At 50.4% G+C, this 23,796-nt stretch overlaps 1 protein-coding gene across 5 annotated transcripts; it reads right to left on the bottom strand.

The window, feature by feature from the left end:
* Positions 1 to 56: 56 nt before the first annotated feature.
* ALDH3A2 (aldehyde dehydrogenase 3 family member A2) lies at positions 57 to 23,590 on the bottom strand. 5 transcript variants are annotated; one of them, XM_043583258.1, is made up of 12 exons: positions 23,490 to 23,579; positions 23,202 to 23,363; positions 20,622 to 20,853; positions 18,991 to 19,076; positions 16,929 to 17,137; positions 15,202 to 15,319; positions 13,229 to 13,370; positions 11,079 to 11,245; positions 8,958 to 9,057; positions 5,146 to 5,381; positions 3,920 to 3,994; positions 57 to 1,870 (listed from the first exon to the last, which is right to left on the bottom strand). In XM_043583258.1, the coding sequence occupies exons 2-12, from the start codon at positions 23,352 to 23,354 to the stop codon at positions 1,856 to 1,858; spliced, it is 1,533 nt and encodes a 510-aa protein (XP_043439193.1). In that variant the 5' UTR covers positions 23,355 to 23,363; positions 23,490 to 23,579; the 3' UTR covers positions 57 to 1,855. The 5 variants fall into 5 exon arrangements, with proteins under 5 accessions (XP_043439193.1, XP_043439195.1, XP_043439194.1 ...); XM_043583260.1 differs by having other exon boundaries at positions 3,920 to 4,043; XM_043583259.1 differs by having other exon boundaries at positions 23,499 to 23,566.
* Positions 23,591 to 23,796: the final 206 nt, after the last annotated feature.

Below are 23,796 nucleotides of genomic sequence, written 5' to 3' on the forward strand. Positions count from 1 at the left end.
TCTATCGGGACATAAGAGGTTCCCCACTAGGAATCTTAAAATTCATGCCACTTTTATCAAATATGACGTATTTATTTTGCAGCAGAACATAGTATCAGACAAGCCAGTGATTTAGCGTAACTAGAAATCACAGGGCACAATTTAATGTGCTAAACGAAAGCTCCGTATTGAAATTTTGTCTAAGGTATTTTGTGACCGATTATCCCGACATCTTAAACTAGCCTAGTGATTGACACTGCATCCTGTGATGAAGACAGTGAACTTCAGACAGCCTCCCTGGGACAGATTCATTCAAGGCAGCTGATTACACGTTCTCTAAAGTGAATTACATTCTCTCACGTGTGGGTGGGGGGAGGGCAGGGAGGGTGGAGGCACCGTAGCCAGGAGTCACCAATGCTTGGCAGGGAGGCTGCATTCCACAGGGCTCCTTCCCACCCTGGCTGAAGTCCCTCAGGTCTCAGCCATGCTCAGGAGATCCCCTTCCTGTGTCCTCTGTCCCCTTCTCTTCCAGCGGGACGCCGTGGCTTACACAGTCCTTCTCCAAATGTTCCACCATCAGCCCCCCTGAGGCTCTCAAGCTCCACAGTCCAGAATATCCAAGGCCTCTGGCCCGTGACAGGAAATGGCTTTCCACGTTAAGTCCAGAAGGCTGAATTTATTCAAAAAGGGATCTCTCTGAAGTTTAAAAAAGTGAAATTTATTTGCATTGTGCTACAGAAATAAACTTAAAAGATCTGTCCTTGAAGATCCACTGACTTGAAACTTTTAAGATCCTGAGAGGTTTTTTTTTTTCCAACATTTATTTATTTTTGAGAGAGCATGAGTTGGGGAGGGACAGAGAGGGAGACACAGAATGTAAAGTAGGCTCCAGGCTCTGAGCTGTCAGCACAGGGCCCGACACGGGGCTCGAACTCACAAACTGCGAAATTGTGACCTGTGCTGCAGTCAGACGCCCAACCGACCGAGCCACCCAGGCGCCCCTGAGAATAAGTGTTGTAAGTAATTTTATTACAGCATAATAAAAGTGCCAGTTAGGTTTTATAAGATGCAGAATTCTACAACTCCTGCCCAGTAAGAATGATGGGTGGTACTTGCATGGAAATTGGCAACTGTCTTCCCTGGAAGCCCTGGGATCTGCGGGAAGTCTTGCGTGGCGTTAGTTACAGAAGGCATCTGCGGATGGCCACAAAAGACTGTCACAAACCAAATACAAGAGAGGGTGGAGAATGGACGGGAAAGGAGGAAGACCACTGGTCAGACAGCACGTTTGACAGGAGGGCTGGCTCCGGAAGGTCAAGTCGTCAAGTCCCAGTGGGTGAGGGACAGGGACCTCCCCTCATCCCCAACACACAGATCCGGTGCCTCAAACCTCAGGCAGGGCTGGGAAGATCTTTCCTCACCTCTGCGGGCTGCAGAGGGCTGTTGATAACCCCGGGCAGGGAGGAGCCCCCTGGAAGCTTCACAGAGTGATGGCGGAAGGCGGGAGGGTGGGGGGGTCCTGTGTCCCATGAACTGGAGTAACAAGTCACTCAACGGGTTCAGAGACTCCTTTTACATCTCCCTGGGAGTCAGCCTAGTACCTTCTCCGCCCCCACCCCGCCCCCCACCGCAAGCTGAGGAACACAACGTAAAAAGACGTTCTCTGAGTGTACCCCCACAGTGGGGAAGGCTGGGGGGGTCAGATGAAACGGGAAGTCTTATTAATGGTGAGTGGCAATGACCTGCAGGCTTGATTAGGGTGCATTTGCGTATTTCCTTCCTATTTTTGGCAGGATTTTAAAATGACTGGTTCGTTAACTATTTAAGAGAGGCATAATTCAGTACAGGCAACTAGGAGGTTGAACAGGATCTTTCTTCAGTAGTATCCCGCCTAGAGAGAGGAGAAAGGAAGCCAGGTTACTCTGCTGCTGGCTTAAAACCCCCACGCAACCGGCCCTGGAACCCGAACTCAGTATTGGGACTCTATCAAATGCCTGCTATTTTAAGAGATGCTTGAATGTGCTGTATACAAAAGGTCCCTGTGTCCCTAAGAAGGTAAGTGCAGTCTGGGCTGATAAAAGATGAGGGCCTTCCCTGCAAAGCGACAGCAACAAGGTGGCGACGGAGGCAGTGTTGTCTGTTATCAGTGAGACGACAGCAGCGTTGACACGGGAGTGGAAAATACTCATTTACTATCCTCCTGTTGTGCGTGGGGAGCTGAAGTCTCTACGTGAAGTCTGAAAATCGGATCAACACTTTTGTTTCTAAAGTCCAAAGTAGTATTGAATAGAATCCATACCTACTGAGCCCGAAGGAGTTCTGGCAGCCGTCTCAAGAGTTTGTCATAGTTCATTTTCAAGGGCCTAATGACATCTATCAATTTTAAACCTTCTATGCTTTTCAACGTTTTAACACCCATACCTCCTGCAAGGCTTTTGGTGGCTTAAGCTTTATAGGAACTTTACTTTGTGTAGACGTGTAGACACACACACACACACACACACACACACATCTTTTAAATGTTTTCGGAACACTCCTTTCCACTCTGAGACTGACCTGTTCCCTTTAGACTAATAATCACTCCTTTCAATCTCCCATTTAAAAATGTTCCAAGACCATCCTCACTGTGGTAAAGAGAGTTAATGAAATCACATCCAAGCATGTAACAGAATCACAAAGTGCAGAAAAGCCGTTTCAGAAAAAAATAGCTGCAGTTGCAATAAATAAAGACTCCTCAAACAAAAGCACAATTTGAGCTTAGAATCACTTACTTGAAATAAGAGGTGATTTGAGAAAGAGAACAGAGAGGCTCAGAGAGAAGCAGAGGGAAGCAGCAAAGAGGGAAAGAAAGCCAGATCCTGAGCGGTCTCACACTGAATCCAAAGCGGTATGGACCACGAACATGTCAGCTCACGGCAATGGGAACTGAGGAGCGCCCTGGGAGATCGCTGTAGGCTGCCCTTGTCCTAGAGACGAGCAAGCCAAGCGAGGCCCCAAGGCGGGCTCAGAAAAGGCCTTGCTCAGAGTCAGAAATCTGTTGATCTCAGAACCAGGAATTAAAGCCACATTTTCTTGTTACCAGGTTCCATGTTTTTACACACTGCTGCCTCTCTAGATCTTATCAGAGAGAGGCTTGTCCGCCAAACCCTTTTGGGAGTTCATGCGGGCTACCCGGCCTGCCCCCGCCTGCCTGGCCCAGCGCGCTGCGGCAGTGGGAACCTTCCTGGGTTAGAGGGGGAGCACAGTCAGCCTACGTACGAATTTGCCACGGCGCTACGAAGTTCCATCCCCAGGAAGAAGGTGTGTGTCAGGCTGGGGACTGATGTCCTGGGATCAGAGATGACAGGCAGGTAAGGGCCAGAGAGCCGAGCACACCTGAGACCTCAGGACGATGCGGAGGCAGGAACAGAAAGCCTCCCAGCTGCACACAATGTTTTGATTCGCTCAGTCTGCCACCATGAATTCTAAAGCCAAACTTCTTGTTAAACACCGATACAACGCAGAACCAAACGGCACTCGGAGAGTTTTAGAAGATAAGCCTCAAATTATAAAACAGAGCGTTCACTGTGTCCGTGTGCTTCTTACAGATCTGAGCTGGTCAGTGGGCACGTCCTCTGGGAGAGCTGAGTAGATGGGGAGGAGCGGGGAGGAGCTCACGTGACTCCTCTTCTAGAAATGATGCATGCTTCGTCTAGACCCAGCAGGGCCACGTTACCTCCACACGTTTTTTTAAGATCCCCGCAAACCACCCCCGCCCTTTCAACGGTATGGGTAAGTTTTGATGCCCTGAGATGCTGGGCCAGGCTCCAAAATGTCTGGAGACAGAGAGGTGAAACGCTGGTTCGATAACCCCTAAGCCTCTAGCTATACAGAAACCACTAGAAGAAAACATACCCCCGCCTGGCCCACTTTACAGAGAGAGAAAACAAGCAGTTCCTACCTCACTCTTAACAGACAGAGCTGGGTCCTGAGTTCTGCGGCTCTCATCACTGCTTACTGGACGACAGAGTCTGAACTGCCAGAAAAATCAACAGGGCCTTTCTCCTCAGCACAGCTTGGTATTTCTGAGAAAACCCAAACGATTTCAAATGCAACTGGTACTTCCACTTCCACCAAAGCTGTGACACTCGTTTAAGACAAGCCAACCCCCTTTTTGACCTTGAAACAAAAACACAGACGTGAACAAGCCACCTTCTATTCAGCGCTCGAATCTCGCCTCTTTTCCGAGGCTGCTGACCACGAGTGTTGCCGCTATTTTCAACGCATCTCGTCAGCTGGCTGGCCGAGGGCTCCAGGGACACGGTCGCCCTGCCCTACTCCACCTTAACTTCCAAAATCCTGGCTCTGTTCCCTCAGCCCAAGGATATGCGGACCGCCTCGGGACACCAGCTCTCAGGAGGGCCAGGCGGTGAGCCCGCGTCTACGATAACTAATCGCCAAAGACAGAATGTATGTGGCAGAGTTAACTTTGGAGGAAACACATTCTACGCCTCGCTCGCCAAAGCTGTCCTACCACTGCTATTGCCCACTGTGCCATTCTCTCCTTTGTCTCCACGGCCTGCTGACCCCAGGCACACTCGAGAACACGACTGACACGGACATACGGGAGGCAGAAGGATCAGAGGGCTGAACAGCTCAGAATGTGACAAGTTCTACGGGGCCTTAAACTCTTTTTTTTTTATTATTATTAATTTATCTTTGAGAGAGACAGAGCACAAGCAGGGGAGGGGCAGAGACAGAGAGACAGAGTCAGAAACAGGCTCCAGGCTCTGAGCTGTCAGCACAGAGCCTGACGCGGGGCTCGAACTCACGAACTGCGAGATCGTGACCCAAGCCGAAGTCAGACACTCAACCGACTGAGCCACCCAGGCGCCCCTACGGGGCCTTACACTCTTAAACCAGAGGTCGGCACACTTCTGGAATCATTTAGGTTCTGCGAGCCACACAGCCACCTGTCCCAAGGACTCAACTCTCGCTACAACGAGTCAGTGAGGGGTTGTGGCTGTTCCCCTGGCAAGACGGGCCGGCAGGCTGCGAGTTCGCGGACCCTGTCCCAGACTCAAGGTTAATTTAAGAGACGGAGTCGGATTTCTACAATCAGAGGAACTCCTGAGACAGAAGACGTGCATCTGGCAGCCAGGTGGGACCAGAGAGGCGGGGACTTACCTTGACAAGCACAGCCACCACGATGCCCAGGAAAGCAAGTAACAGGAGACCGAGCTTTCCTTTGTTGAAGCGTTTCAGGAGGAAAAATTTGGCCCAATCCACCTTTGACTGGCTGTTGGGAGGGTACCTGAGCTTGTTAGCACCTTCCCTCTTTAAAGTTTTCAGTAAGCAGGGACGTTGATGCGAGAAAGTATCAAAACTATGTTTGCCGTGGTAAGCGCCCATCCCACTGGAACCTGAAAGAGAGGAAGCAAAACAGGCTCCACTGGAGGTGACACAGCCCACAAGAAAGCCACAAAGCTCCTGCCGCCGGGGATGCCCCCCTCTCGCTTCTCAGTGTGAGTGGCTCTTCCGGGAAATTGCTCCCAGCGCCCCCAGGACCCCCAGCAAGGTGAACCTCCCTGTCAGACAGGCCGCTTTCCGGGGCGCCAGGGTGGCTCAGCCGGTTGAGCGTCCGACTCGGTTTCGGCTCAGGTTATGATGTCGCGGTTCGTGGGATCGAGCCTGGCGTCAGGCTCTGTGCTGATGGTACAGAGCCCACTTGGGGTTCTCTCTCTGTCCCCCTCTCTCTGTTCCGACCCCGCTCACGCTCTCTCTCAAAACAAAATAAACATTAACAACAAGACAAAACAGGACGCTTCCCAGGAGTCGAGCCAGGACCTGCCGCTCTCCGGCAGTGGCTGTCACTGATACCAAAGACCACACTGTGTTCGTTCCCGCCACAACCCCGCTGTACAAAGTCACCATTGCCCCCAGTTCCAGGCAGGGAAAGGGAGCTGGGCCGGTCAGGTAACCTGCCCAAGGTGGGGAATGCAAAGCCAGAACGCTGAGTCCAGGTCAGCTGGACTCTTCGGCACTGTGTCCTCTTTCCTTCTGTTCTATGTGGCTCTAGGTACCCACAGCTCTTATTCACCCACTAATGTCCTCAAAGATGCGACAAAGTAACCAAGGCAGGATGACAGGGTTCCCGCTGCCGGGTGAGAGAGAATACGCAAGCGTAAACCTCTGCCTTCTTAAAAAGCCATGCCCTGTGACGGTTTTCACATCCTTATCGTGGGTGCTGGGTGGCAGCTACGTGCGTATGCCACGAGGGTATAAGGCACAGGCGAACGGGGCCACGAAGCACTTTACTGGTACTTTGCAGGCTGCTGGGACGTCATTTAGGGGCAACCAAAGCCGCGGAGAAGTCTGGCAATATACGTCAAACGAGATGCATTTTTAAAGAAAACTCGAAACCGTCAATATGTTAATAGTGTTTGTGCCTGGGGGGCGCCTGGGGGGCTCAGTCGGTTCAGCATCTGACTCTGAGTTTCAGCTCAGGTCATGATCTCGCGGTTTGTGACAACACCGTGTGACATTTTCTCACATCGGTATGTTTGTGCGTCACGAGTTAGTAACCGCATGCTGTTCCAGCCTACGGATGCCGCCTTAGGGTCTCAGGATTCCACACTTTTTGTGTGATGATTCTGATGTATTTTTGTGCAGTTTCTCATTATTTCCTTAGGGAAGAGGTCTAAGAGTGTAACTGCTGTGTTACAAAGGCTTAGAAAGTGAAATGCTTTTTTCTCCCAATTCTAAAAGTAATACAGGTTTTAAGGGGAAAAGGGCCAAAACAAATAAAACACTACAGAATGGGCATAAACATACAGGCATAAACACTATTTTTTTTTTAAGTTTGTTTTGAGAGAGAGAGAGATCGCGCTTGTGGGGGTACGCGTGGGGGAGGGGCAGAGAGAGAAAGAGAATCCCAAGCAGGATCTGTGAGGAACGTGCAGAGCTGGATGTGGGACCTGAACTCATGAAACTGTGAGATCAAGACCTGAGCTGAAACTAAGAGTCGGACGCTTAACCCACTGAGCCACCCAGGCGCCCCAAAGGTTATCTCTAAATAGTGGGGTATGGAAAATCTAAGTATTTATTCTTTGGGGCCTTCTCTCTTTTCTTAAGAAGCCTATATTCCTGGGGCTCGGGACATGATCTTGCGGTTCGTGAGTTCAAGCCCCACAAGGGGCTCCGTGCTGACAATGTGGAGCCTCCTTGGGATTCTCTCTCCCTCCCTCTCTCTCTGCCCCCTCCTCCTCTCACTCTGTCTCTCTCTCAAAAGTAAATAAACTTTAAAAAAAATTAAAAATTTAAAACTTTAAAAAAACAAAACCAAAAACGAGAGAAGCCTGTATTCCTTTTGTATTTAACAGGAGGAAGGGTTTGTTTCGTTGTAAAGAAGAGGGTATGATCAATGACACTGAATGCCACGTAGTCAAGTTGGGACTGAACAGACGTCGCTCGACTTGCACTCGGGAGGCATCAGTGACTCCGCGTGGAACAACGAGAGTCTTCGGTGGGAACCAGGGCCCCGTGGGGTCCTGAGGAACGGGAGACTGGAGTCGGGGTGAATCCTCTAAGAATCTGGGCAGTAAAACTGGAATCACGGCAGCCCCGGTCCTCCAGGCTACCCTTCCTTTCCTTCACCACCTCCCCCTACGCCATACTCAATCCATCAGGCAAATCCTGTTGCCCGAGTCCCCGGATCCACTCAGCCCCTTCCCCCAACCACCCAAGTCCAAGCCACCACTCGCGCCAGCCCGGACCCCTGACCCGGCCTCTGCCCACTCGCCCCTCGTGTAGGCCGGCCCTGCGCTCGGTACTGCCGATTCCTTCGCCTCCTAGGAAGGGACACGTGGCCTGCGGCGGAAGCAGGCCACGGGAGGAGCTGGCCTCGACTGGGAACAGGTAGTCCTGCTAAAACGAGCCCTTTCATTCCCAGGGACGACTTCACTTCTGCTCTTACAGAGGGACAGAACGCAGCAGAGCTTTCGAGACGGTAGCTTTTGTTGTCTGCTTTTTATTACGAGAGTTCCTATGCGCTCGTTATTTGTGATTCTTCGACGACCTATTAGAGAGGCCTACCACCTAGCTCCTGAAGGAAAGATACAGAGTTGAGGCGTCCTCTCTGGCATCAAAGAGGCAGGCGGGTCACAGCCCAAAGGGCATGTGTCCACGGAGCTTCACTGGGAATACCTCCTGCCCGTCTTCTCTAGAACACGCGACATCTCGTGCTCTTCTCAAATCACGAGACAATTTGAGGAGAGGCTAGTCCCCACACCAGGGGCTTGGGGAGCAGTGCAGGTGGGGACTGAGGACTACTTAATGCCACCCTGAGCAGACAGCAAACGGACATCAGAAACCCCAGAATGCTGCCTGCCCTTGGCATTCGGAACCTGTCATTCACGACCTCATCTTGAAAAAGACAGATGGAGGGGCGCCTGGGTGGCCCAGTCGGTTAAGCGTCCGACTTTGGCTCAGGTCATGATGTCGCCATCCAGGAGTTCGAGCCCCGCGTCGGGCTCTGTGCTGACAGCTCGGAGCCCGGAGCCTGCTTTGGATTCTGTGTCTCCCTCTCCCTCTGCCCCTCCCCCATTCACACTCTGTCTCTCTCTCTCAAAAATAAATAAAAACACTAAAAAAATTTTTTTTAATTTAAATAAACATTAAAAAAAAAAAAGACAGGGGAACCTTATCAATTAATTTGAGACCTGACTTCCGGCCAAAAAAAATCCCCTAAGTCTAGGGAAAGGACAATAACTGAGTAAGAACCAACATACAAGTAAGTCGACAAAAGGAGCAGAACAGTTCCAGACTGTGGTGGGTGCTAAGGATGGAAAGTGGGTGACAGGACACACAGTCACCCCTCGGCAGGGGACCTGGCAGGGTGGCGTCCCTCAGGAGAACACCATCGAGCGGGGACCCCAGACGGCCTGGGCAGATGATTCGATTTGCAATCTACGCCATGGAGGGCAGAGAGGAACACTCACCCACTCCTCCAAAGGGTAAAGAACTGAGCGTGAAGTGCATGATGACGTCGTTGGCCGTGACGCCACCGCTGGACGTGCTGTCGATCATCCGTCTGATGAGCTGTGGAACAGAACAAAGGCTCCGGGTCAGCAGCCTCTGGGGGACCGGCACTTGCTGACTTCACGCACTGGCACGACTACTCGGGTTTGGGACACTGTGCCAAACGTTCCATAAAATATAAACAACTTAACGGGCTGTTCAATTTAGCAAACGTGTGATCAGTATCTTAACTTCTTCTTTTTTTTTTTTTTCAACGTTTATTTATTTTTGGGACAGAGAGAGACAGAGCATGAACGGGGGAGGGGCAGAGAGAGAGGGAGACACAGAATCGGAAACAGGCTCCAGGCTCTGAGCCATCAGCCCAGAGCCCGATGCGGGGCTCGAACTCACGGACCGCGAGATCGTGACCTGGCTGAAGTCGGACGCCTAACCGACTGCGCCACCCAGGCGCCCCGAGTATCTTAACTTCTTAGATGCACGTCTCGTCCTTCGAGGGAGGCAGCACTGAACCAGTCCTGCTCACTCCATCACTGCCCACAGCAGGACTACCCAATGGAGCCACAAAAGTCTTCGTTTAGAAGGGACAGTCCGGGCTCTGTGCTCACAGCGTGGAGCCTGCTTCGGATCCTGTCTCCCTCTCCCTGTCCCTCCCCTCCCTTCAAAGATAAATTTAAAAAAAAAAAAAAAAAAAAAGAAAGGACCGTTCAGACTACATATCTGGTTGTTAAACATTGGTAAGATTTCCTTATCTCTGTTCTAAATCATGGCATATAATTAATAGATGCCGTTCAGTTTTTGGGAACTGCAAAGAGCTGACATTCTAGTTTGGAAGAAATGGTTGGCCTGAGACCAGAACAGGCATGATGACACCTGACTGGGAAATTTCGCCTCGCTGCCTAGGTGAAACTCACCAACAAGCGCTTGAGAGTTCTAGAATGAATGTCACAATGGCCTGTGGTCACCACAGGTGACCCGTGGGAAGAGCACCTCACTGACCTGCACCCTGACCGGCAGACTTTCTGCTTCAAGGTTCCTATCCACGTTACCTACAGTCCTTTAAAACGTCATGACCGGGGCGCCTGGGTGGCGCAGTTGGTTAAGCGTCCGACTTCAGCCAGGTCACGATCTCGCGGTCCGTGAGTTTGAGCCCCGCGTCGGGCTCTGGGCTGATGGCTCAGAGCCTGGAGCCTGTTTCCGATTCTGTGTCTCCCTCTCTCTCTGCCCCTCCCCCGTTCATGCTCTGTCTCTCTCTGTCCCAAAAATAAATAAAAAAACATTGAAAAAAAAAAAATTTAAAACGTCATGACCGTCGTCAATAACCCATTTTGTATTGAGCCCCATGCATCTGATCTCACTTCACAAAGCTTCATCTCTGCGGCACAGCAGGCTCTAGAAGCTGCCATGAGAGGCTCTCCTGAAAACGTGTGGTCTGTGAATTCCTCAGACCTTGACCGATCCCCATCTCCCCTTTCTAGATTTCCCTCTTCTCCAGAGGGCTCGAACCTACTTGCCCACCTGGAGGCCACTGTCCCTCTGCAAGAGCCAGTCCCCTTCCGATGCAAACGAACAGGCCCCGCAGCAAAGCGGCTGCCCAGTGCTTTGCCCTGGCTACGGTATGACGCGCTCCCTGGGCTGGTATGGTTCCATCGCTCGAACAACAAAGGGATACCGCTGGAAAGACGGAAGTGTGAGGTTTTGCAACCATTTCCACGGCCGCGCCAGAGATCGTGGCGCCACATGGCCCGGTTCAGTGGCTGCGAATGCCATCGGGGTGAGAGACAAAGCTCTTACACAGGAAAGCCCTGTGGGTTAACGGCAGAACACGCAAGTCTTCCAATTCCAGGGGAGATGTTTGCGAGTCAAAGAACTTGTGACACAACCCTGAAGACTCCTGCTGAACCCCAGGGAGTATAGGAAAGGTTACAGCAACAACCCCAGAGCCTCATTACCCAAGACGGCAAGCTGCGACTACAGCCTCACTTGGTGGAACTCTGCTGGAAACCATCGTTGCTTTGTGGCAAAGAAGGGACACGGTCTGCGGTGGCGGCTTCTGCCAGGGAGCCGTTCTCCGCAAAGTTTACCTTCTCGTTATGAGAAAAGATGTAGAAGGCCAGAGGCTTTTCACGGTTGTTTATGAACTTTATGGCTTCATCGGCATTCCGCACAGGCACTATTGGAAGAATTGGTCCGAAAATTTCTTCCTGCATCACCTTGGTTTCGGGATCGACATCGGTAAGGATCGTTGGTGCTGAGAAAAGAAATGCGCAAAATGAAATCCTAAAGTAGAAGACAGGAATGCCAAACTCTCATCCTCCGTTTGTTTCGCTGGGTCACCTATCCATCCCCTTCCCACTCCTGCCCAAGTATTAGCTATTGAGAAAAGAGTCCCGAGGACGCATGTGGATGAACCGTGCATGTGTCTCCGAGCGTGTGCATCAGGGGATCCCCATGCAAACCGAGAGAAAGATCCACACACCTGAGTATATTCATACTTAACCCTGTTCATAGCCATATTCCTATGTACCAGGAGGTTATGTTTCCACCTTTCTGTGGACAGGTCTTTTTGGGAGTGTAGACAGCCCCTCTGTGGATCAAATCAACACCACTTCTTAATTCAAGTGCTTTCACGCCTATGATCTCGTTGACCTTATTTCAACTCCGTTAGAGAGGTTAGGAGAATGTATTTAAAATGGCCAAGGCTCCCTTAGTTCAGTGTTCTAACCGCTGTGGGGAAGGGACGCAGGGAGGGAGGGCAACATGGATGCCAACGACGCTTTGCAGAGTGTCCGGGAGTCCGCACCAGGTCAGTCCCCAACAAGCAGTGCTCCAAAAGACGCTGTAAACAAGCTGGGTCACCAACGAAAAGGGAAGACACTCGACAATGACAAGCTTGCTCTCTTCGCTTCCCCCTAATTTCCTGCCAGGATATCCTGGCGATGCGGCAGAAGACGGCTGTTGCCAGCACCTTCCAGGGGGACCTATGCGGTTACCCCAACCCCAGTGCCCGCCGCTGCCCGGGCTCAGAGAACCGTTTCGGTTTGGGTGTCTATACTCTCCACATAGCCATGTGCTCAGGTAAGGTGACCCTGACGTCAGGTCAGGGGGAGGTTCCTAACTGGTTGAGCGAATCACGATAGACCTTTCCTCCTGCCACTGATTGGCCTGGGAGTGGGCAAAAGCCACGGCTGATGGGAGAACAGAAAAATGAAAGAATTGGGGGTTTTGAGGCCATTACTGAGCCACCAAATGAACAGGCCAGAAGCGCCTTGGGATGGCTCATGACCAGAGAACGTATTTTTCCTTATTGTTTTAAGTCCTTTAAGGTTTTAGGGTTTTCTGGTGACGTGCAGCATCCAACCTGCTAAGACGGGATAAGTAAAGCTATTTGGGGCAGCTTTTTTTTTTTTTTTTGCCAAGTAAGTCCCCAACATCTTATGTTATTTTAGAGCAACATGTTTAAAATTCAATAGCAATGGGGTGCCTGGGTGGCTCAGTCGGTTAAGCGTCCGACTTCAGCTCAGGTCACGATCTCGCAGTTCATGAGTTCGAGTCCTGCATCGGGCTCTGCGCTGACCGCTCAGAGACGGGAGCCTGCTTCGGATTCTGTGTCTCCCTCTGTCTCTGCCCCTCCCCCACTTGTGCTCTGAATTTCTCAAAAATAAACATTAAAAATAAGTTAAAAATAAAAGTCAACAACAAGACATACTCATGGCAAAGAATAAAAGAACACAAAAACAGAGTACACAAGTAATAAGGTCTAGCACAACAGATCAACACACTATTTCTGCACTTGATCTTAGCCAAAAGGCTGAGAGAGCGAGTCAACACATTATTTCTGGAAGAGAACCGTGACTGGTTACTTGTAAAATTGCAGTTAAGTGATTTCCTTCTTTGTGCTGTTGTTTTCCCAGCCAGAATCCAGAAATAATCACACGGAGTTCTATTTTGCTTCTCAGGGTTGTTAGGTTACAGGTTGTAGGGAGGAAAACAAACCAACAAAAAAAACAGATGAAACGTGTAGAGGCAAAAAGCCAGTGCATCACAGGTGGTGTTATTTATAAAGACGTAAAACCCTCTTGAAATGGGTTCGGAAGCAGTATACCAGACCACAGTCTATAATCTTTGATTAAACGTTATGTATCTAAGGGCTTATTTAGTATGGGTAAAGAGCGTCAATAAAAACCATCAAACTGCACGCACGTCCCCACAGGAAAAGGTGAATTTCCATTACCTATATAGCGTGTGGCCTCGTCAGTCTCGCCACCAAAGGCTATCTTTTGTCCTTCAAGCAAACCCTGTATCCTCTTAAAATGGCGAAGATTGATGATCCTTTCGTAATCAGGGGATTCTTTTATATTTTCTCCATAAAATTCCTATCGAAAACAACAGCATTTAATTGCCACAAAAGACCCATGTGTCAATTTCCTTAATAACTATACAACCCGCTCATGCCCCCAAAACTGATCTGGGGGGCCTGATCTGATATCCTCACCCTCCTCCCTCAAGTAATAGTGTCTAAGCTTTCTGGCAGGTCAAGGACACGTGCACAGACCTAGGACTCTCCATAGTTTGGGGGCTTCATGGTGATCCCTCGCAGACCCCCGGGGGGCTGTCCCGGGGGATGAATGTGGGTGTAGGGGGAGGTCTGGCTCTGAGTCAGGGCCACCCATTCGTTTACAATGCGACTGTGGCCACCCTCCTCCTGCTTATTGTAACAGAAACCCGTGGCCTGCTGCAAAGCCTGAACTATTTACTATTTAGCGCTTTACGGAAAAAAGTTTGCTGAACTTTCTGCTACTGCACTGTTTTATATCTTCTCTGGACTGGTATTGCCAGCAGTCACAGGTGCCAGGAAAACGAAATCCTATGATCGGCACCAATTACGTAAAACAAACACAAAATTACTGAATTGCCACATCACTTGGAGGCTTTGTGAACGCTCTCGATGTGCTCTCCAATCACAACAAGCGTTCACCCACCCTCCAACCAAATGCCCTCAAGGCTGGGTGGCAGCCTGCTGGTGCGAGTTCCTGTGCCCCAACTCCGGAGCCACCAACGATGCTGTTAATGCCGGCTGTACCTGAGAGCCACGTCGAGACCCCAGACCAACTGAGTCACAGTCTTTGCAAGGTGAGGAGCAGAAACTTTTCGTTAATTAAATGGCTCCCTGGTGAACCTCAGTTACGAACCGCTTAAGAATACAAAGCCCGCAAGGCAGGCAGAGCGGAGATCTTTCTTATTCCTCTGAAACCGAGTTCATTTCCATCCTCAGCTAAGCACGTCTTCAATCTCCAAGGGCTTTCTGTGCCATAGGTATCCTGAACCCCACACTGCCGCCCCACATTCCATGTTCTCCTTGTCTGGCCCCATCTCCAGTCCTAGCTCTCACATCCAATTCCCCCATCAACACCTTCCACCCCTCGTGCCTGGATCACCATTCTTCTTCTAAACTTCCCAGCATATACGCTTTCCATTGCCTGATCGTGTGTGTTACCCTTCGGTGTTCCTGATCCTTCCAGTGCTCAGTTAGCATCTGTTGAGTGAACAACGACTGTGCCAATAATTTCTTCCACTCAGGGGGCTTAACGACCCCTTCCGACGGGTGAGCTCAGTCACCCCAACCCTTGCTTCCAATCCAAATCCTACATTTCTTTGATGCTTAGCTCAGGTCACTACCATGCAGCATTCCCTGATTCCCTCTATAGAGAGCTTGAGTTTCAACACCCCGAAAGACTGATAACCAAGTCAAGAGTATTCTACCAACAGGTACTGGATGAACTCTCCCCTCTAAACTACTGGTCTTCCTACACCCCCTCACACACAAGAAAGGATAACCTTAATCAGCAATGGCCAATATGCCGAAGGACCTCTGGGTGCACTTCAAAGAACTGGCCACATTCTCTCAAAACCACGAAACACAGTTATTTACTCTTTTTTTCAAAGCATGTGCCACAGCTAACCCGTGGTTTCGTCAACAAAACTAGGCAGTTGATGTGGGTTAAATGCCAACTTAACCTGGCTACTAGCAGACCCTTCTGCGAAAGGTGCACGGGGCGTTTTTAATAAGCCCACAAATGAATGCAGACACATGTGCTACTGGAATTTCCCTGGGGGGAGGGGAAACAGGGGTGCTGCCTGCAAAGAGCTGATTTGACTCCATTATCTCAACGAAACCAACGAGATCAGATGTGTTAAAACACAAACCTTCACGGTTTCCTTAATCTTCTGCACAATTTGATTCTGGAGGGATGGTTCGCAGAGAACGTAGTCAGGAGCAATGCAGGTCTGACCACAATTCATGTACTTCCCCCACGCTATGCGCCTGGGGGGAGGTGGGGAAACCAGAACATCCATAAAATCCAGCCTACTATGCATCTGACACACTTTCGTATTGTTTGAGTATTTTGCAACAAGCATGCACTCACAGATTTACTTAATACTCTCTATAAGTTATCAAAATGCTGGGGCGCCTGGGTGGCTCAGTCGGTTGAGCATCTGACTTTGGCTCAGGTCGTGATCTTGCGGTGGGTGAGTTCGAGCCCTGCATCGGGCTCTGTGCCGACGGCTCGGAGCCTGGAGCCTGCTTCGGATTCTGCGTCTCCCTCTCTCTCTCTGCCCCTCCCCTGCTCTCGCTGTGTCTCTCTCTCAAAAATAAAGTAACATTAACAAAAACTTAGAGAATGAAAATGTTGTAAAACTCATCTCTAAATCAGTTGGCTGTAACTGAGAATGCGTTTTCCAACTGACACAGAACATTCTACGGAGGAAGGGAATTCTCGTGCCAGCTCATGGGAAACAGCACTTCACGAGCAGTGACGCCACGGCCTGCTTCCAGAAAAGAAAGCCCCCCCCCACACCCTCCTTTTCTCCCACTTCAGCCAAGGGGACATCAGGGATGACAGGAGTTCCACACAGACCCCACTTCTGGTTGTGGCTCTAAACGCTGTGGCAAGATGTTCAGGTACAAGCAGGGCGACAGCCAGCCTCCGAGACACCCGCATCTCTGTGGAGCCCCCTCCCCACTTTGGAAAGCTGTGCCCAGACATGGATCAAAACCTTCCCTGGGGGCCTCATGTTCTGGCAAGGAGACTTCTATTTACAAAGCCAACCTGGACGCGGCCGGCCTGACTGCCTACAAACCGTCCTTGCCCATCTCTGAAGGGGAGAAAAGAGCCACACCACCCCAAACACGCAGTCTGTTCTAGGTCTGGGTGCTTCCTGGTAGATGAACCTGATTTAGCAGAGAGAATCCGCAACCTTTTGTTTTCTGGTTCCCAGCTTGACAGGATGGTATTCCTTTTGTCTCTATTTGAGAGAGAGAGAGAGAGAGAGAGAGAGAGAACACGCCCAAGGGGGAGAGAGGGCAGAGAAAGAGGGGGAGAAAGAATCCCAAGCAGGCTCTATGCTGTCAGCGCAGAGCCCTGCATGGGGCTCGATCCCACGACCGTGAGACCGTGACCTGAGGCAAAATCCAGAGTTAGACGCTTAACCGACTGAGCCACCCAGGCGCCCCTGCAAGATGTTACTCTAGGTTAAAACAGGAGTCTGAGTAATCCTGAGTTTGTCAACAAAGGGACTTGTTAAAGAGGTCAACAACCTTTCTTTTGGGAATTTAAGGATTTTATTAGGTACACACGAGACTTCATCTACTTCCTGGATCATCTGCCAGCAAAACAGTTAAATCTCCTGCCACAGCCAGACAAAACTTTTTTCCTAACTCCTAAGGACAACCACGCGACGTCCAGAAACGCTGCTCTTCTGGCAGTGGCACCAGAGTCAGCTTGGGAACAAGTCCCAGTGCCCTTGAGGACGTCAACCACCGTAGGCTCATGATGTCTCTCAGAGCTGGGGGGGTCCAGGGCCTCAGTGCCAAGAGGATCCATCAACCCGTCAGGTTGTCGGGAACCCCCCGGGGAACCAGACAGCCTCACCTGCAGGCGACGTCCAGGTCACAGTCTCTGTCCACGTAACACGGACTCTTCCCTCCTAGTTCAAGAGTCACAGGGGTCAGATGCTTGGCGGCGGCCTCCATGACGATTTTTCCCACCGCCGTGCTTCCCGTATAGAGAATGTGGTCAAATCGCTGCTTCAGCAGCTCTGTGGTTTCCTCCACGCCACCATTGATAACGACATACAGGTCCTTCAAGAAGGAGAAACGCAAGCACTTGTGTGGGTACGTTAGCCCTATCCTCGGACGAGCAATTTCTTCAGCATAAACCTGTCGCCTTCGGAGACCGCCCCCTGTGAGGACAGACGAGAGAACGGACAGAGGACAAGTGGAGAACACAGTCCGATGGCATCTGAGAACCATCAACCTGCGGTGGAACTGACCAGAGAGGCCACTGTTTTCCACCTGAGCTCAGCAGGGTAGACGCCAAAGAGAGCCAACAGTTGGACTCGACCAGGGAAATGCATGAGATGTGGGCTGTGCAACCTCAAGATTTTGGTGAAGAGTCTGCCGTCAGAGACCACAGGACAGGTCCCGGCTGAATGTCTTAACCTGAACGTTCTCACCCGACCAACAGTGCAGGGCTTAGCCCGTGGCAGGAACCAAGTAAAGGTCTGCTGAATGAGGGGCGTGCGAAGCAGCGGCGGGGGAGAGCACTCACTTTTGAAGTCAGATCTGGACCGCACCTGGGCTCCGTCACTCACTAGCTCGTGTGACCCTGGGCAACCTGCTGAACATCTCTGAGCCTCAGTTTCCTCACTTGTTACCGGGGAGAAGTCACACAGCTTTGGACCGAGCCCTTACGTGCACTGTGCTGTTATTAAGAGCTATTGTGAAAGAGAGTATCTGGCATAACAGCCGCCGGGGGAGAAATGACAGAGAATGGACGGCAAGGAATGAACACAGACTCACATACTCAAAAGATTCTGAGATACGGACCTAAAACGAAAGGTGGCTTGTGGGGGTGCCTGGGGGGCTCAGTTGGTTAAGCGTCCGACTCTTGATTTCAGCTCAGGTCACGATCTCACGGTTTGTGAGTTCGAGCCCTGCATCAGGCTCTGCAGTGGCAGCACACAGCCTGCTTGGGATTCTCTCTCTCCCTCTCTCTCTGCCCCTCTCCCTGCCTGTGCTGGCTTACTCTCAAAACAAATAATTCTTTTCTTCTTTTTAAAGGTGGTGGGGCGCCTGGGTGGCTCAGTCGGTTAAGCGTCCGATGCCAGCTCAGGTCATGATCTCACAGCCCTTGAGTTTGAGCCCCGAGTCAGGTTCTAAGCCTGCTTCGGATTCTGTGTCTCCCTCTCTCTCTCTGCCCCTCCCCTGCTGGTGCTCTGTCCCTGTCTCTCAAAAATGAATAAACATTTTTTAAAAATGTTTTTCTTAAATAAATAAATAAATAAATAAATAAGGGGCGCCTGGGTGGCGCAGTCGGTTAAGCGTCCGACTTCAGCCAGGTCACGATCTCGCGGTCCCAGAGTTCGAGCCCCGCGTCAGGCTCTGGGCTGATGGCTCAGAGCCTGGAGCCAGTTTCCGATTCTGTGTCTCCCTCTCTCTCTGCCCCTCCCCCGTTCATCCTCTGTCTCTCTCTGTCCCAAAAATAAATAAACGTTGAAAAAAAAAAATTTTTTTTAAATAAATAAATAAATAAATAAATAAATAAATAATTTTTAACAAAAAAATTTTTTTTTAATTTTTTTTTAATGTTTAGATGTATTTATTTTGAGAGAGGGAGAGGGGGAGAGAGAGAATCCCAAGCAGCCTCCACACCCAGCACAGAGCTTGGTGCAGAGCTCGAACCCACATACCTCGAAATCGACCTGAGCAGAAATCAAGACTCAAAGGCTTAACAGACTGAGCCACCCAGGTGGCCCTGCAGCTCTGACATTTTGAAGCTGCCTTTCCGTGAGAGCTGGATGAGGGCTCCTCTCCACAGAGATTCCACGTCGACAGGCATCCATGACACGTGCCAGCAGGAAGATCCGATGTGCAACCCCCCCCCCCCCATTCCGTGAGCAGACACATTGAAGGTGGGTCAAGACAACCGTTACCTGGTCTAAATACTGTGGCAGGAGTTTGGCCAAGACCGTGGCTGTTTTTTCACATAGTTCAGAAGGCTTGATAATGACAGCATTTCCTAAACAAGGCAAAAAAAAGCAGGACAGTGCCATTTAATACCCGAGTAACCTTAACACCTATGAAAACGGTGCCCGTGGGAGGCGGGGAGGGGGATCCAGGCTAGGTGCTGAGTTGGCCTCCAAATCTGCTGTTCCTCAGTGAGTATCTGTCTGACTTCCTCAGGTGCAAACTCCTTGGTTCTCATTCCCTTCACGTCACTGACGACGGGCTCCGCCATCCTCCCTGACTGCTCCAGCTCTTCTCTCGGTTTCCTCCCCCTCTCACGACTAGACTTTCCTGTTTGCCTTGGAATTATTGGGCAAACAGGCCTCATCAATTAAAGCTGTCACTCCGGATCCAGCTGAAGTGAGACAGCAACCTCTTGGCATCTGCTGTATACTCAAGCCAGCAATACTTCCGGGGCCCATATCTGAATGAGGAAACTGATCAGACCGAATCCGATGGTTCATCCGAGGCCGCGGCCGGCAACTGAAACCACTGGAATATGGATGGCTAACTCCAAACTCATGGGCCCGTCAACTCACGACTTTAGAACCTCACAGGTTCACTTTCCGGGTATTAAGAAACGAAACAAAACAAAACAAAACAAAAAACAGTCACCATGCAAATCTCTGGAGCCCATTTAAAAAATAATAACAAAAGGGTGCCTGGCTGGCTCGGTCGATAGAGTGTGCGACTCTTGATCTTGGGGTTGTTGAGCCTGAGCCCCAAGTTGGGTGTAGAGATTACTTAAAAAAAAATTCTTGGGGCGCCTGGGTGGCGCAGTCGGTTAAGCGTCCGACTTCAGCCAGGTCACGATCTCGCGGTCCGTGAGTTCGAGCCCCACGTCGGCCTCTGGGCTGATGGCTCAGAGCCTGGAGCCTGTTTCCGATTCTGTGTCTCCCTCTCTCTCTGCCCCTCCCCCGTTCATGCTCTGTCTCTCTCTGTCCCAAAAATAAATAAAATCATTGAAAAAAAAAATTTAAAAAAAATTCCTTCAGGGCACCTGGGTGGCTCAGTCAGTTAAGCGTCGACTTTGGCTCAGGTCATGATCTCATGGTTCGTGAGTTCGAGCCCCACATCAGGCTCTGTGCTGACAGCTCAGAGCCTGGAGCCTGTTTCAGATTCTGTCTCCCTCTCTCTGCCCCACCCCCTCTCGCACTCTGTGTGTCTGTCTCTCTCTCTCAAACATAAATAAACATTTAAAAAAAAATTATTTTTTAAGTCTTAAAAATAATAAAATCCTTTTGTACAACATGGCTCATCTCAGCCCGGAGAGACCCAGTAATACCCAATCCCAAACAGCCCAGGGCTGTTTCCACCTCACGGGAGGACCTGCCTGCTCTCCCACCTTGAGAGTTGTAATTTCACTTTAAGAAACTGTTTGGAACTTGCTAAGAAATATATGACACTATTTTCTAATTCTCGGTTCACTGCTGGTGTAAACAAAGGCAAACCACCAAAGCAAACACGTGTATTCAACTGGACACTATCCTTAATTTACAACCCACGTGAGAGGATGAGCCCGTCCCCAAGGTCATGAAGAGAGAAACTGACGCCAGACCTGCCGCAATGGCTCCTATCAGAGGCTGAATGGTGAGAACGAAAGGGTAGTTCCAGGCTCCGATAATCAGTACGACTCCCAGGGGCTCTGAGTGAATGTAGGCCTCGTCCAGCATGGTGAACAGATTCTTCTTAGCTGGCTTAGCAGCGACCCATTCAGGAAGATTCTCCAGCACGAGATCAAGTTCTCCAAGAATGGTAATGACCTCCTGACTGTATGCATTGAGTTCACTCTGTTATAAGAGGATCACAGTTAATCTTGCCCGAGCAAGACACACCCAGCCGTGAAGAGCTAGGCCAGATACACCTGCTGTGACAAACGGCATTATCAGACTAGCTGGTTTGCCATTCGGATCCCTTTCGTAACCTTCAGGGTCTGAGGATTTCCTAACTCCCTCACGAATATATTCAATCCCTCTAAATCCTGCTTTACTGATCCAAGCCTTTTAAAGTCAGGATTAAACACTGTCCCATTCAGAAACATTTCCATGATCAATATTAGCCTGCCTTGATCAACCTTCATAAACCAATTATGCTTCTGATGTATATCTTGGTATTACACCCTTAGACACTGATTTATAACCATACTCGCATTATATCTGTGTTTGTTCTGCCTACCAAATTGAAATCCCTCAAGGGCAAGGAACTTCTGTATATTTCTTCAGTAGTCCTACATATATACATACGTAAGTATCTCATGCTTACAGAAAGACTGATTGATCCTTTCTGAAATCTTAATTATGTCACCTTGTTTATTTGCTATCACAGCCTCCTCTCTCTGTCAAAAGTCCTAGAAAGGAAATTTCATATAGTTACTGTTGTTACTGCTACTCCTGATGTTACTACCCCTCAAAATAATCTTTGGGGGGAAAGATCTTTGGGGGAAGTGAGAGAGACCCACAGAGCCAGAGCATGGTCTGGCTGCCCCTAGAATTCGTTAAAACGTAAAAACAAAATGAAAACAGTATTAGAAAATATAGACTGATATATCTGCACCCTAAAGGCTACTCCAAACCTTGCAACTCAAAGAGTGGTTCCGGGTCTTCTCGTTGAAGATGGCAGAGGAGGATCCTCAGGTCTAACTCCTCCCATGGACACTCCCTGGCTACAAGTGCATATACAGTAACTGTCTGAGAATGACCTAAGGACCCACAGGACACGTCGTCCACAGCTAAAGTCCTAAAGAAAAAAAGCAACATGGAGAGGGGTAGGAGGGGCAGAGATGCGGTCCAGACGGAACCCACACCCTGGCACCGGGCCCCACAAACAGCAAGGATATCACAGGTATGGAGATCCTCCCTGAAAAGGGAGGGCTTCAAGCTGCACGTCAGGTGTCCTCGCCCTGGGAACCTGCACCAGCAAGAGGGGCCTCTATAACTCGGGCTTTAAAGATCAGCGGGACTTAACTGGGATGGGGTTAGTTAACAACCGCAGGGCTACAGAAAACTCAGCTCTTATACTGCCGGCATGCAAACTCACTCCCTCTGAGACCCAGCACAGAGGTAGCAGTCTGGAAAGCACCTGGGCCAAACATGACAGAGATTTATGAGCTAATCTTAGGGTGTGTATGCTATTAAAAACAGAAATGCCACAAAATCCAGGAATTCCACTTCTGGGTATTTAGCCGAAGAAAATGAAAACACGAACTCAAAAAGATCCGCGCATCCCTGTGTTCACGGCATTAGTTACAACAGCCACATCATGAAAGTGACCTAAGTGTCTGATAGATGAATGGATAAAGGAAATGTGGCATATACACACACACATATGTATTTATTATGGAGTGCTACTCAGCCATAAGAAAAAAAAGAACATGAAATCTTGCCATTTGTGACAATATGGATGGACCTAGAGAATATTACGCTAAATGAAATAAGCTGTACCGTGCACCTGTGTTGTACCCCAAACTAATATATTGTATACCAACTAAACTGCAATTAAAAAACAGTAAAATTTTTAAAAAGGGTAGTTCCCAAACAGGAAGCATGGTATCACCTTGGGAGCTTGTTAGACTCTCAGGTGCCCTCCAAGACCTGCTGAACCATAACTTACATTTTAACAAGATCCCCAAGTGACTCATCAAGACACTGGAGTTTGAGGAACACTGGCCTAACACAAAGTCAAGGAGGAAAATTTCAGTGCAACAACGACAGCCAAAAAACCTCTGTCTACGAAAGAAATCGTAAAAAAGACAAAAACAAAGAGACCCGAGGAAAAACATAAACAATGTACTAAGCTGACAAATTACCAAAATCCACACTATACAAAAGATTCGTACAAATAATAAAGCAAAGAACCATAAATGCAACAGAAAAACGGGCAAAAATATAAAAGGCAATTCACAAAAGAGCAACAGAGGCCAGAAGACCCGTGTGTCTTTATTTCTCTGTATCTGCAAGGTAAGAAGATCGGGAAAGTCCATGGAAATCTGCCTTATCACGACTGCTGGAGACAATACTCCCACAGTGCTTGCATAATCAAAAATAAATTAAAAAAAAAAAAAAAAGGCAGCAAAAGCTCCGGTGAAATGCGGTTCCCCAGAGGTAGGCGGGTGCCCTGGCCCCGCCCGCGGGGCGCGTACCTTGCACAGGTCGGCGGCGATGGCCTCCAGGATGTCCTTCTCGCGCTCCTGCACCATCCTGCGCAGGGCCTCAAGCTGCTGCAGCCGGAACCTCAGGGGGCGCGACCGGCCGGACGCGAACGCGTCGCGAACCTGCTGGATCTTGCTGTCCATGGCCTTGTCCTAAGGGGAAAGAGGAGGTCGGGCAGCGCCGCGGGGGCGTGGCGGGCCGGAGGGATGCAGCGGCGGGCGGGCGCCGTCCCCCTCCCCGCCCACCCGGCGACCCTCTGCGACGGTCCGGGGCCCTACCTCGCTCACCCGCCCGCCGGCACGCTCGCTCCGCCGCGTTCTCCGCACCCGCCGCGTCCCACTGCCCAACAGCGGCCGGGCGGGGCTGGGCTGGACCCGCCGCCGCGCGCCGATTGGCCGACGCGCCCCACGTGACCTCGGCGGGCCGGACGCCGCTCCGGGAATCTAGCCCCGGGGTGGGGGCTGCGGCCGCCGGGGGCCGGGGGAGGGCGGGGCGTCGGGGTGCGCGTAAGGGCGAGGTGGCTTCAGACGGGGGACGGGGAGCGGCCGGGAAGTGGGCCGAGACGCGGAGGGCCAGGGGCTGGGC

This window comes from Prionailurus bengalensis, chromosome E1 (assembly GCF_016509475.1).
Source record: "Prionailurus bengalensis isolate Pbe53 chromosome E1, Fcat_Pben_1.1_paternal_pri, whole genome shotgun sequence".
In the NCBI taxonomy this organism is placed as follows: Eukaryota; Metazoa; Chordata; class Mammalia; order Carnivora; family Felidae; genus Prionailurus; species Prionailurus bengalensis.

Excerpts from the sequence above, each read along its gene's own strand:
- ALDH3A2 (XM_043583258.1), bottom strand. The coding sequence starts at position 23,354 with ATGGACAGCAAGATCCAGCAGGTTCGCGACGCGTTCGCGTCCGGCCGG. Across the intron at positions 15,320-16,928 it reads GACCTGGACGTCGCCTGCAG|GCGCATAGCGTGGGGGAAGT; the intron begins GTGAGGCTGTCT and ends ACCTCCCCCCAG. Across the intron at positions 13,371-15,201 it reads AGATTAAGGAAACCGTGAAG|GAATTTTATGGAGAAAATAT; the intron begins GTTTGTGTTTTA and ends TGTTTTCGATAG.